General features: G+C 32.8%; 2 protein-coding genes across 2 annotated transcripts; one reads left to right on the top strand and one right to left on the bottom strand.

Moving 5' to 3' along the window:
- Window positions 1-4: 4 nt before the first annotated feature.
- LOC131946786 (splicing regulator SDE2) lies at window positions 5-5,985 on the bottom strand. Its single transcript, XM_059307721.1, has 6 exons — window positions 5,706-5,985; window positions 2,779-2,896; window positions 2,421-2,532; window positions 1,514-1,683; window positions 1,311-1,380; window positions 5-820 (listed from the first exon to the last, which is right to left on the bottom strand). Exons 1-6 carry the CDS (start codon window positions 5,802-5,804, stop codon window positions 292-294), a joined length of 1,098 nt encoding a protein of 365 aa, XP_059163704.1. The 5' UTR covers window positions 5,805-5,985; the 3' UTR covers window positions 5-291.
- Window positions 5,986-8,056: 2,071 nt separating this feature from the next.
- On the top strand, window positions 8,057-13,031 carry LOC131946775 (disintegrin and metalloproteinase domain-containing protein 10). Its single transcript, XM_059307703.1, has 2 exons — window positions 8,057-8,153; window positions 10,368-13,031. Exon 2 carries the CDS (start codon window positions 10,442-10,444, stop codon window positions 12,953-12,955), a length of 2,514 nt encoding a protein of 837 aa, XP_059163686.1. The 5' UTR covers window positions 8,057-8,153; window positions 10,368-10,441; the 3' UTR covers window positions 12,956-13,031.
- The last annotated feature ends 40 nt before the right edge of the window (window positions 13,032-13,071 follow it).

Raw genomic sequence — 13,071 nt, 5'->3', positions numbered from 1 at the left:
CAAGAAAAGTGTTAATGATTTTATTGATTTCAATCATTGATAGCATGTCTTACATTTAGATTTTATTTTCAACCAGTCCAACCTACAGATTAATTCTCCTTTCCTTAATTATTTGATAATTAACAAGCATTTTCCTATATCTTAACCTGTAGTAAATTTTTCTTACTTCTGAAAAAATAAGTTTTAATTCTATTTCAACCATTTGTAATGAATAAAAATATAGGCATATTTTTTTTAGATAGAGCATTGAAGCTGATCATGCTGTTATAAAATATACTGTTTCCCATGCATTTACTTCAATTTTTTCCCCTTCCCTTTAGATTTGGCCAAAAGTGATGGATCAATCTCATCTGGTGCCAGCCCTTTGACAGCAAAAAGCCTGGCAGCCCTCTCTTCAAGTGTACCACCACACTTGAGTCCTCTTGCCATCAACTCAGTCTTTAATCTTTCCAGTCCAAAGCGGCAGAGTTCCTGACTGCTGGTGATCTGATCCAGATCAAGAGGTTCCAGTGAGGCACAAGGCTGTGCTGATGGTAATGGGTTATCACTTTCTCCCTTGTCTTTGGTTACCTCCAAACAGCTGTCAGATGATGAATGAACTGAACCATCAGCTGTTGTGGAATCAGTTGTGTCTTCTTGCAACCTGGGCTCTGTTGATGAAGCTGGACTTGAGTTACTGTCTGTACTACAACTAGCGCTTTGACTTGTTTCTGTCTGTACCTTGAGGCCACTAGTGCTTTGTGATGAACACGGCTCACAAGGTTGGGCTTCATTATCAGAGCCACTTTCTAAATCATCTGAGTCCAATTCTACACCCAGCCTAAAAGAAATGTATGTTTTACAAACTTTAATTTTTTTTATGTTTATAACTAATACACAATATCTAAGCTCTTGGTAACTATGTATGAGCTCCAACCTATTAAGGCTTTTTTGTGACTGTTGAACAGATAGTTCTTTAACTGAACAATGTATACCAATATGTAAGAGGACTGTTTATGTTTACAACTAATTAAACATCGTGTGAGATAAATAGGTGTGAAATTCTGACAACCATGTATTACAGGGCATGCACATTTGACCTTTTGACAACAACCTCTTCCTCAAGTTTAATATTTATTTAAGGAAAGTGAGCTAAGGATAAGCAAAGTTAAGTTTTGCCGGAGGAGGGGAGGGGAATAATTATGTGAATATATCAGGGGTGGTGGCAAAAAAATATGTAATGGGCAATAAAAGAAATTTTAAAATATGGCCACTTGTGATTCTAGTTAATGCAACATTGTTTTTAAAAAGAGGAGCAAAGTTATATTTACCATTCTGCCTTTGACTTTTTGGTTGAAGAAGCCCCACTTGGTTCACTTTTGTTCTGCTTTCTTTTTAAACCTAAGAATATATTTTAAATTGTTGAATATTTTATATAGATCAATAGCATTTTAGAATTAACTGCCTATTTATATAAGGCCCTAATACAAAATTAAAACTAAATTTAAAAAAAAAATAGAAAATTGAAACACACCTTTACTTAGTGCATCTTCTAAATCTTCTTGTACTTTAGCTCTCTGCTCATAATATTCTTTATCCTCAAATTTGTGCTGATGTGAAGTTAGTCGTTTGGCAAGACGGTCCTGTTTTCGCTGTTCCTTCTCACGCTCTCTTTCTGCTTCTTTAGCTAGCCATTCCTTTAATCTGTTATAAAAATAATTTACTATTAACTTTTTAAGACCAGAATGATCCTCCCAGTGTTGGGTCAGCCATTCCCCATACCCATAACAATTCTTTTGCTGAATCAAGGGTTTTAAAGGTTGTTTTTTTTTTGTTAATGACATGGTAAGAGTGGCCATTTCAAGTTGTGCTTACTTCTTTCAATTGTTTGTATACTTTATTTATTCATTTTTATACATTTTTTCTAAACAATTATATCAGCTGGTAAAATATTTTGCAACATAATATATTTGTTCTAATACTAACCTGTTTTTTATGGGGAAAAAATACTGTAAATATTTTCATTACTAATCTGCTCAAATCAAGTGTATTTTTTTACCTAGGAAAGTTTTTTATTATCTGTGATTCTTGATTAAAATTACATTTTGGCAAAAACTAAATTTTTTTCCTCTATCAATAAATCATTACATTAAATTAAAAATAATGTTCAAAATGTAATAATAATTATTATATATGCTTGTGTGCATATGTTACAAATTAGAAAAATATTAAGCTTTTTGCTTCAAGGTGCCTAAAAAGTTAGGGGGAATAAAAGAATTCAATGCTAACCATGAAAATAATTCCAGGCTGGAGAGTTAAATGGTCTACTTTTTAAAGTTTTATATAAAAGCTAACCAGTTTCATATTTTGTACAGGTTTGACACTAAACCCACTTTACACTAAAACATAATTTTCATAAACACACACATGTTCATACATACTTCTTTTCATTATTAATATCCCGCATCCTTCTACCACTGAGATCTCTGCATGCCTCTCTACTAGTTGTTTTTTCAATTTGAGCTCCAATAGCACGAAGCATAGATCCAAAGCCTTTACAACAAAAAAACAACATTTTGATTATTTTGAACAACTAAATTAACAAAAAATAAAGAACCAAAAAGTTAAACAACTTGATAAATTAGAGTTATGAACTTGTTTGTAGTATGTCTAATTAATGGTAAAATAAAAAATTATTAAAATAGAACGCATAAAATAGAAATATAATAATAAAATACAACTAGCTCCATTGTAGATCAGCGTTTTAAATATAAAATGAAAGAGAAAATGAGCACAAACCTCCTTTACCACCAAAAACTCTCGGAACAATGTGATATATTCTGTCATCCTCCAAAATACTGCCTGAAGAAACTTTTCGACCATTGCATAAAATGTAAAAAAATGACCTCTCTTTTTCCTGCAAGGAAAAATTATATAAATTTGATATGTAGCATCAAACGTTCGTATATTAAGTCGTCATTTATCCTGAAAATAGTAAAACCAACAGTTTGAAGTAAAGCACATGTTCCAGCCTGTCATGCATCTTTATAGTTTTAAAAAAAAAAGTTACAAGGTAAAAATGTAAGCTAATTCAAAGGATTGATTCAAAATATCCCAATTGCTTTATGCTGATATCTAAATCAATGTGAACTAATTTTGACCCCTTGCCCATGTTGGGATTTTTCTCCAGTTGACAAGAAAACATGAGCTGGCGATCACACAGGTGATGATGTAATACCTAGAATTAGTGTAAATTACCTAGATCTAGACCATGGGTTCCCAACCTGGGGGTCGCGAAGGGCTTTCTGGGGGGTCGCCAACTGGTAGACTAAACTCTAGCAATGAATAAAAAACATAAATATTTAGAAAAATATTTGAAACGAGCCGACCCGCGGCATATCATACGCCGCTATTTAGTTGTTGTTTTTTCTACTTTTCAGTTATTCATAATTTGTGAATTCGACACTATCAACACTGCCACTGAAAATATTTCTTTAAAACACTATAAGTAGCTCGGTAAGGACGATAACCCCCCCCCCCCCTTTCACCCCCACCCCTCCGTTAAAGTAAACTCCACTTAGTTACCCCCCCCCCCCCCCCTAAGTTTAAAATCGTTTCAAACTAAATTATCTGCCCCTAACGGTCTTCACTAAACCCGGCTGTGTTTGTAATGTTTGTAAACATAAAGAGTGAACCACAGCTCACCAGACCATGTAGGGGTGGGGACGGTAGGGAGCGCGTTTGCAGCTTGTTTTCTAGCGGCTCCCAAAGAGAATTATATATATAGATTCGGCATTACTAACATCACTGGAAATGGAATAGAGAATAAACAATTTGTACTGTGCAAAGTTGTTCTTAGTCAAGAGTCTATGAAAACTTCCAAACGTCAATTTGAAACGAGTCATTCGGAACACACCAAAAAAGATATGTAGTTCTTTCGTCGGCATTAAGCTAGTTGCAAACGTCAGAGACATGATCGAACAGAACGTTTTCACCAAGAAAACACAGCATTAGCGCAAGCATCATATGAAGTAGTATTAGAAATTGCCAAGCAAAAAACCTCTCACACAAAGGAGAAAAATCTCATCCAACCATGTATGCTGAAGATGGTAAAATTAGTTATTGGGGATTCCAGTGCAGTAAAGATGCAACAAACATCTTTGTCTAATAATACTATGCAGTGGCTTATGTTAAAAGACAAATTTAGAATGAAATCAAGATTTCAACATTGTTTGATTTTCAAGTTGACGAATCGACAGACGTGAGTTTGTGTTCGCAAATGCTTGTCTTTGTGAAATATATTCATTCAGATGTTAGCAAATAAGAGTTGATGTTTTGTGAAGATATCATCGAGAAAATAAATACGTTTTTTGAAACTGGAGGATTAAAATGGGAAAACGGCTGTGGGGCTTGTACGGATGGTACGTCATGTTTGGGTCAAAATGGGGGTTTCAGAAAAAAGTCAAAGGTAAAAGATTTAGCTCCCTAATGAAAGGGAATCCATTGCATGATTCACCGGTATACCCTCACCAGCAACACTCTTCCGACTCCATTGCTAATGCTAATAAAAGTCGTAAATCATATTAAATCTGGAGCCCTAAACACATGTCTGTTTCAAGAACTGTGCAAAGACATAAATAAAGATCACGAGGTTCTACACTTCAGTACGCTGGCTGTCAATAGGAAATGTCAATCGTGTTCTTGAATTGAAAGATGAAATCAAGATGTTCTTGGAAGTGCAAGGAAACAAGACCTTTTGATATACTTTAACGACATGGTGTGGTTGGAGAGAGTATCATACCTAGCAGATATATTCGAACATCAACCTAAGCTTAACCTGATAAAGGAACGAATATTATCTCTTTTCATGATAATCTCTTGGCATTTTTATCAAAGCTGCAAAATTGGCGAAGAAAAATAAATATTTGAAATACTGCCTTGTTTGAGAAACTCTGCAGTGTGGTGTGATAGATAACATTTTAAAAGGATTCTGTGCATCTTGAATCTCTTGACAACGAACTGCGGCGTTATTTTCCCCGAGCTGAAAGAAGAAGAATCTGCATTGTCACCCTTTCTCTGCTTTCCTTGATGTTACCAGCATTGCCAAGGAATAACAAGATGAATTCTTAAATTTGCAAAATTTATTTGTTAATTTTGCTCATCGTATTAAAACAGTTATCAAGAATAATTCATATTGAAAGTCTACTAGAAAATATTAATTTAGTGGCTATTATTTTCTTTACTAATTTCGACTTGTTAATTATATTGGGGTCGCGGGTCACTTACGTTTTATGAAAGGGGGTCGCCTTTCGAAAAAGGTTGGGAACCACTGATCTAGACCATTTAACCATGAAATGTCTAGCAATTTTTATCGCAATATTTAATGAACTGAGTTGACTAATTGACGTCACGCTTTTTAAACTATTTTTACCCACCCCCTCCCCTGTCACACATTGCACAAAAAGCCAGTCCCCCACCTAAAATGATGTCACACCTCAGCCTACAACCTCCCCCTCAAAATTGCAGTTGAATTTTTCTTAAAATACTATACTTTTCCAATATCGTGTCTGTACTCTGTCAACATAGAGTAAACATTAACATTAATAACTTAAATAATAACAATTTAACAAAACAACTGGTCTGACTCCTTTGCCTTTGGTTGGTTAACTCAAGTTAACTGAATGACTGAACTGAATGAATAACCTGACTCTCTTTTCTTAACTTACTGGTAAAACATGCTGTAAAAGATCTTCAACTGGCTTTGCAGATAGATTCGAAAAGGACCAACATTCTTTGGTTGAACAAAATGTAACATAGACAGGCATTTTATTCTTTAAAAATAATGTTTAACTTTAAAAATCGGATACCCAGATTAACTCGGTTGACAGTAAACAAGTTTATCGCTACTATAAATAGTATTGTGCGGTCTAAATAAAGCTAAACGGATTCAACCAAACAATGCCGAATTGAAAATCAATCATTTTTTCGTCGTTGAAAATCAGTGTTAAAGGAATTACGCGACATGAATGTAATTACACGAATTCAAAGACTTAAAGAAAGCCAAGGGGTCAATTTTCCATGCCATATAGATCTAGATCTATGTCTGTATGAATTAAAATGGCCGGCTGTATCGGCTAAATAAGTATATATATAGGCCTATAATATACAGTGGCGTCGCTTGGTCGGGTGTCAGCGGTGCGGCATTTCGTGGTGTCACCCCCCCCAAAGAAAAAAGTGTATATATATATATATATATATATATATATATATATATATATATATATATATATATATATATATATATATATGTGTGTGTGTGTATGTGGTGTCGGCCTACATAGGCCTATAATACATTGCCTTTTTGCAAAAATTGTTAATTTGTACTTAAAAGGCTATTTAACTTTAATGAATCACTAATGAGTCTGACGAAAAAAAGGCATTTTTCTTCTGTACTTTTTGCAATTTTTTGCCTTGGTGTCACCCCTTTAAATGGTGTCACCCGGTGCGGTCCGCACCCCCCGTCCTCGCTACGCCTCTGCCTATATATACTTATTTCAAATTTCGTTACACATTCCATTTAGCATTGGTTGTTAACTTACCAGTATATTGTATGAACTGATTTTATTATTATAAAATGAAAGCTTTAAGTATATAAAAATATTGTTGCTAAATTATAAGTAATCACTGTTGAAAAAAGATCTTGTAATTGTCTCAATAAACCGCAAAAGCGCAACTAAATCTATTAAAGTAAACCTGATAGCAGAACGTTATTTTTAATTGTTTCTAATTTGTGAAATCGTAAGAAATCTTCCATTAATAAATATACACCTGTAGGGATGAGGGGATCGGTAATTTCATGACAGTGATGTATGATGTGGGGGGGGGGGGGGCTCATTAAGTGTGACGTTAAACTATTGCATTCAAAATTCAAAAATAGGTAATGTTGGGAAATAAATTTTAGCAGTTATTTCGCGTTTTAGAAAAAATGTTTTAATACATTGAAATTGATTAAAATAATCTATGTTGATCGAGCTCAGTCAATATTTTGATTAAAAAAATCAATGTTTAAAAAAAAAATTAGATTGGTAAGGGGTGTAGGTTGAGGTGTGATGTCATAGGGGTGGGTGGCTTTTTGTGACGATGTGTGACAGAGAGGAGGGAGAAATAAAAAATCGACAACATGGAGTGACTTCATTATGGATGACTTCTTAAATTAAAATGCACTTTGTTACTTTTTGGCTTAACACGTTAGATATCTGCGAATTTTCATTACATGGCATGTCAATGAAAAAGATTTGTGTAGAATTTAAGAACAGTATACGTGTAATAAATTTTGATTTGACTTTATTGATTGTATATTTTTAGTTCCAAACAAAATGCTTGCAACCACCCCTATTTATTATAATATTGTTTGCTTTATCAATTGCGGAAGACTTAGTTCCAAGCAATTACGTATGAAGCTTAACTTTCTTAAAAATCGCCCTCAATTTTAAAATTATTTCTCTAAGTTTTAACTTAATTTGACAACTAGTACAACCGATTGATAAAAGTACCAGATAGCCAGATATGCATAATTAAAAAGTAATTTAAAATGCAAAATACTCTAAACTAGATAAAATATATAAATAATTATAATATTAAAAATACGTCAAATAATATATTTTAGTTAAATAGCTAGCATAAAAATTAACTTTTCCTAATAAATAATGACTAAATATTTGTATTTTGAACTAAAATAATTGTTAAATAATATTTTGGCCACATTGGCAGTAATAATAACAAAACTCCAACACAAGTTATTTTTTTAAACACATAACAAAACAATTAATTGTTTTAAACTTATCTGTGTTCTATCTAACATTCAAATCATTCATGTCTTATACATACATTTCTTAGTTACTTTGGCAAAATAATTACAAGTTTGTTTTACTTAATTTTGTTTTCAGTTTTGCTTTCAAGGAATATTGTTTTGTTATTAATGGTCTCCATGGTGATATATCGTTTACCAACAAACATGTTTACTTTTTAGTTATATTGAAATTCGCTGCAAAGACTTTTGTCATAATATGAATAGATTGATTATGATAAAATTATAGTAATAATAGATTCTAGAAATCTTGATTTAGAAATATTCATATATATTATATAATATCACTACTATCAGTATCAGTTCCGTAAGTTTTAAGCTTAGAATTAAAATAATAATAAAAATAATAATCAATAGTAATATTATTATATTATTAATATTTCATTGAATCGTGTATTTTAGTTAGATCTAGATCTTCAATCTTCTAGATCTACTAACATTTTTAATAACAAATATTTTAAAGTTTAAGCTTTTATGTTAGGGCTTTAAGTTTACGCCCATCTAAAAACTTAAATATTAAATTAAAACTTCATTATAATTTTAAAAAGCTAGGAGAAGTCAGTCAACTTTTCACTTAGTCTTCTATTCTACTATAATTAACAATACATTAATACTAGACCAAATTTACTTTTATTAGCTGGATAAATATAATCATCAGTTAATAACTAATGATGAAACCTTATCTATATTCTAGTAATAAATCTATATTTTAATTCTATTATATTTTATTATATTTAGTGCCTATTATTACTATATCCTGTAAACAATTATATTGGAATCAAATCCTGATCACTCAGCAACTAGATCTACCAGCCCCATATTAGCTTGAGAAGGACACACTCTAACAATAGTTAACTTATCAAAATTATTTATAATGTATTTTTGACATGGATGAAAAAAAAACATCTGCCAGATTATCTGGTCTTTTGCCTTTTAGTTTTGGGTACAATAGCCTTACATTACACAATCAATGCACATAATTAAATATTACTTTATTATAAATTATTACCTTATTTTTTTAAAATATTCATAACTATGTACCATGCAGTTATGACAAAAAGGTTTTTGTGTCTTCTTAAAAAAATTCTTCAATTGTTTTAAAATATGTTGAATGATAACCATAAAAACACATAAGTAGATTTTTATAATCACATTATTTTAATAATATTGCAAAAAAAATTATCAAAACTTCCTTTGAGAGCAAGCCAGGCTGATGCTGTTATTATTGTTGATTAGATAGTATGGATACCTACCACACAGTGAGCTATGGGGAATTATTTTACTATAATTTAGTTCAATAATGCGATTTACTATTTCCATACATCATTATTAAAAAAGTTTAATGAATTAGTAACGAATATTCACTTAAACAACATTTGACAAAGTAAGTCCTAGTTAGATACAAAGTGGACCCTTTTTTAAAAACTCTAATTTATGAAGGATTTAAGGTATGGGTTAAGGTTAGTTTCTGTAAATATGTAGGCTATACTGGATAGATACCCGAAATTTCTTACAAAAAAATAATAAATGAAGCAAAAAGTCATTGTATTTTTAAACTCCTTAATAATATATACATTGAAGCCTACTCTTCCTAGATCATGTTTAACTTGACTTTTTGGGCACAATGTATCAGTGTATTCATGGAGTAGCTTAGATTCCATTCAACTACAAGCTTATTATTATATATTTACAATAAAAAAAGTCTGTGTCTTCATTCTGTGAAAACATTGAACTAACTCTTTATGTCTAATGTTGCTGCAATGCAAAAATAGCCACCCTGAATTAACACTGTAGGCTTATATATTATACGAGCCGACCCACGGCATATCATACGCTGCTATTTAGTTGTTTTATTTTCTACTTTTCAGTAATTCATAATTTGTGATTTCGACAGTACCAATGCTGCCACTGAAAATATTTGCTTTAAAACACTATCAGTAGGTCGTTAAGGACGATACTATCCACACCCTCCTTTCCCCCAACCCCTACACTACACCCCCCCCCCTGTGAAAGTAGCCTCCTCTTAGTTACCTCCCCTAAGTTTAAAATCGTTTTAAACTAAATTATCTGCCCCTAATAGCCGTCACTAAACCCGGCTCTACGATTGTAAACATTTAGCGTGAACCACAGCTCACCAGACCATGTAGGGGTGGGGTGGTATGGAGAGCGCGCTTACAGCTTGGTGTTTTCTAGCGTCTCCAAGAAGAGAATTATATATATAGATATATATAAAAGTGTCAAAGAATATAAATGCATTTGTATTTTACCAGTCTTTATTTTTTTTCTTTTCTTAAAAATTTGTTTTCTTTTTACATAGTTGATTATCAATTTTCAATCATTTATTACTGGTAATTTTTAAAAATATAAATTGTGTGTGTTTTTCCATTTATAAATTAAATGCCTTAAATTTAATTCTAACTTCTGGTCTTTCATTTTCCACCTAGGTATTGTTCAGAATTTACTATGATTTATATTTTTATCATCACATAGAAAGACTAAATATCATATTCCTTTTTTTCAGATAAAATTCATTGAGAACAAAGTTTTTTCATTAAGGAGTTTGTCAGGGACATCAGTTCAATCTCTGTTAGACAAATGTCTATTTTTTTTACAATTTTATTGCATGTAGAAATATATCTGATGGTTTTATTATGTTCTAAACAACTTACAACACTTGAATTATACAATGATTTCTTTGAAAATAGCACACAGAATGTTGCTGTACAAGCTAACAATACAAGGCAACAAGCTATGCCATGCAATCAAAGCTTTAAAAATAAAGTAGATGTCTGTAGTGTGCCAGCAAACATTGAAGACTATGGAAATTTTAGAAATTCTCACCGAGCTTTAATATTTCAACTAAACGAGATGGATGTCAAAATATTTATAAAGTCTCATCAAATTACTTTGCCAAATGCTAGCATATTTTTCAGCTCAAAGAATAATAATGTGCCAATTTATCATGAGGACATTTCTAAAAATCTTCACTCTTTTTACTGTGGTAGCTTTGTGTTCAAAAACATGTTTTTTCCATTCACTGCTAAGTTGGATGGTAAAAAATTAACAGGGACTGCAGTTTATGAAAGTTTTCTTTTCAAGATACAGTGTTCAAAGGTGATTGAATCAAATTTTCATCTTATTAACCACTGCTTTCCATGCTATATATCATGTAATGAAATAAAGCCAACAAATACAAGCTATAGCCCTTATGATATTCAACATTTCTTTAAGGAACCTTTTTATTTCCATTCAAAGCAGAAAACTCAGCACAAACCACAACCAGATTATTCCAACAAAAGGTTCCCAAGGCATGAAAAAAGAGACACTTTAAAATTGCCAAAACCTTTGAGCTGCTCTTTACATCTAGTTGGAGATCACTTATTCTTTAAATACATTGGAGCTGGAAGTGTAACAAAATCTGTCAATACTATGTTCAGTGTTATTAATGATGCAGACTCATTGTTCCGTTCCTCTGATTTTGATGGAGATGGTTATGGAGATAATGTTGGATTTATAGTAGCCAAGGTATCAGTCTATAGGCATGAAAATGAATTAGGTTATCGATTATCAAAATCGTATATGACATCTGATGAATATTTGAAACAGTTTTCATATTATGATTTTGATGATGTTTGCCTTGGCATAGCTTTTACTTTTCGAACCATGGACGGTGTTGCTGGCACAGCCTATCCTGCTGTTGCTGATGAATCTCTGCCAGGTGGGATATGTGAAAAAAGAATAAAAATCAACTCTCACATTGCCAGCTTCAACACAGTGATTGTCACTTATTTAAGTAATGGCATCAAACTGAAAAATGAAGATGTAGTCTTGACTGTTTTGCATGAAATTGGTCACAGCTTTGGTGCTAGGCATGATTCATCACCTCAGTGTTTTCCAAATGACGAGGCAGGCAATTATATCATGAACCCCAATACAAATCCAGGAAATAGGCCAAACAATAGGAAATTCTCTGTCTGTAGTTTAAGATACATGCTGCCAGTAATTAAAAAGAAAGGATCTTGTCTTTTAGAAGACAATATAAAACCTCATTGTGGGAACAGTATTCCTGAAGCAGGAGAAGAATGTGATTGTGGAATATCAACAAACTGTTTGTCAATTGACCCATGCTGTACCCCAGCTGATTTCTTAGGGTCAGATATGCCATGCACAGTTCGAAGGTCAAAGGGAAAACAGTGCACGCCCAAGACACAATCCTGCTGCTCATCAAACTGCTCTTTTGTACCAGTTTCTGAAAATTTTATTTGCAACACTCTGGACGGTTGCTCTGTGATCTCAAAGTGTAATGGTCTGGGTGGTCACTGCCCTGTGAGTCATGCCCAGCCTGATGGCACTTCCTGCAACAACGGACTACTCGTGTGCAAGAGTGGAGTGTGCTCAGAAGATGTTTGCCACTACCACAACATGACCAGCTGCTTGTGCTCTCACAAGCCAGACCAGTGTAAGCTCTGCTGCAAGCATGTCAAAACACAGGTGTGTTCTCCGCTAAGTAGTGCAGGAACCTACATTCAACATGATATTGGTGTGCAATGTTATGACAATGGATTTTGCAGTTCCTCCCACTCCTGTTCCCAAATACTTTTAAACTCGCAAAGAGAAGATGAAGGTTTATTTGGATTTTCAAGTGAAAGGGAGTTTCAAATTCATGTTGCGAATTATTGGTTTTATTATTTGCTAATGTTAGTGTTTTGTTTATTTATAATAATCATCTTAACAATTTCATACCAATCAGATGATGTGGATTATTTAAAGGCTCTTAGGTATGGAAAAATGTTGGCTATCTTTGCTATAGGAGAATATCAAACTAAAGTGTATAGAAAAACTTTACTTGAGATTGATGAATATTACTCAAACGTTATAGCAAGAGTTCAAAACCAGAGTCAGCCGTTGGAATACACCGAAGCACTTGGGAGATTAAAAATGTTATTCCCAGCAGTATCACTAGAATACTTGTCAAGGATTGCCAAAATAAGTGCTACAGAGAAGACAGCAATCACGATTTTGCTGATCCAGGGATTTAAGATGAAAACATTTGGCTATTTTACAAGCATTTCTACGAGCCCAGAGAATCGAAAAAAACTAAAAAGTTAACAGTCCTGATACGATTCATTCTTTGTTGTATGTGCTTTTTGGACAGTCATAGATCACATCTACAATAAAGCTAAACATCACTTAGCAATCTTGGATGGTTTTTAAATGTTTTTATC

Source organism: Physella acuta, unplaced genomic scaffold (assembly GCF_028476545.2).
Source record: "Physella acuta isolate Inbredline_101_S28 unplaced genomic scaffold, ASM2847654v3 ptg000571l, whole genome shotgun sequence".
NCBI lineage: Eukaryota > Metazoa > Mollusca > Gastropoda > Physidae > Physella > Physella acuta.
This window is presented reverse-complemented; position numbering and strand designations above follow the sequence as displayed.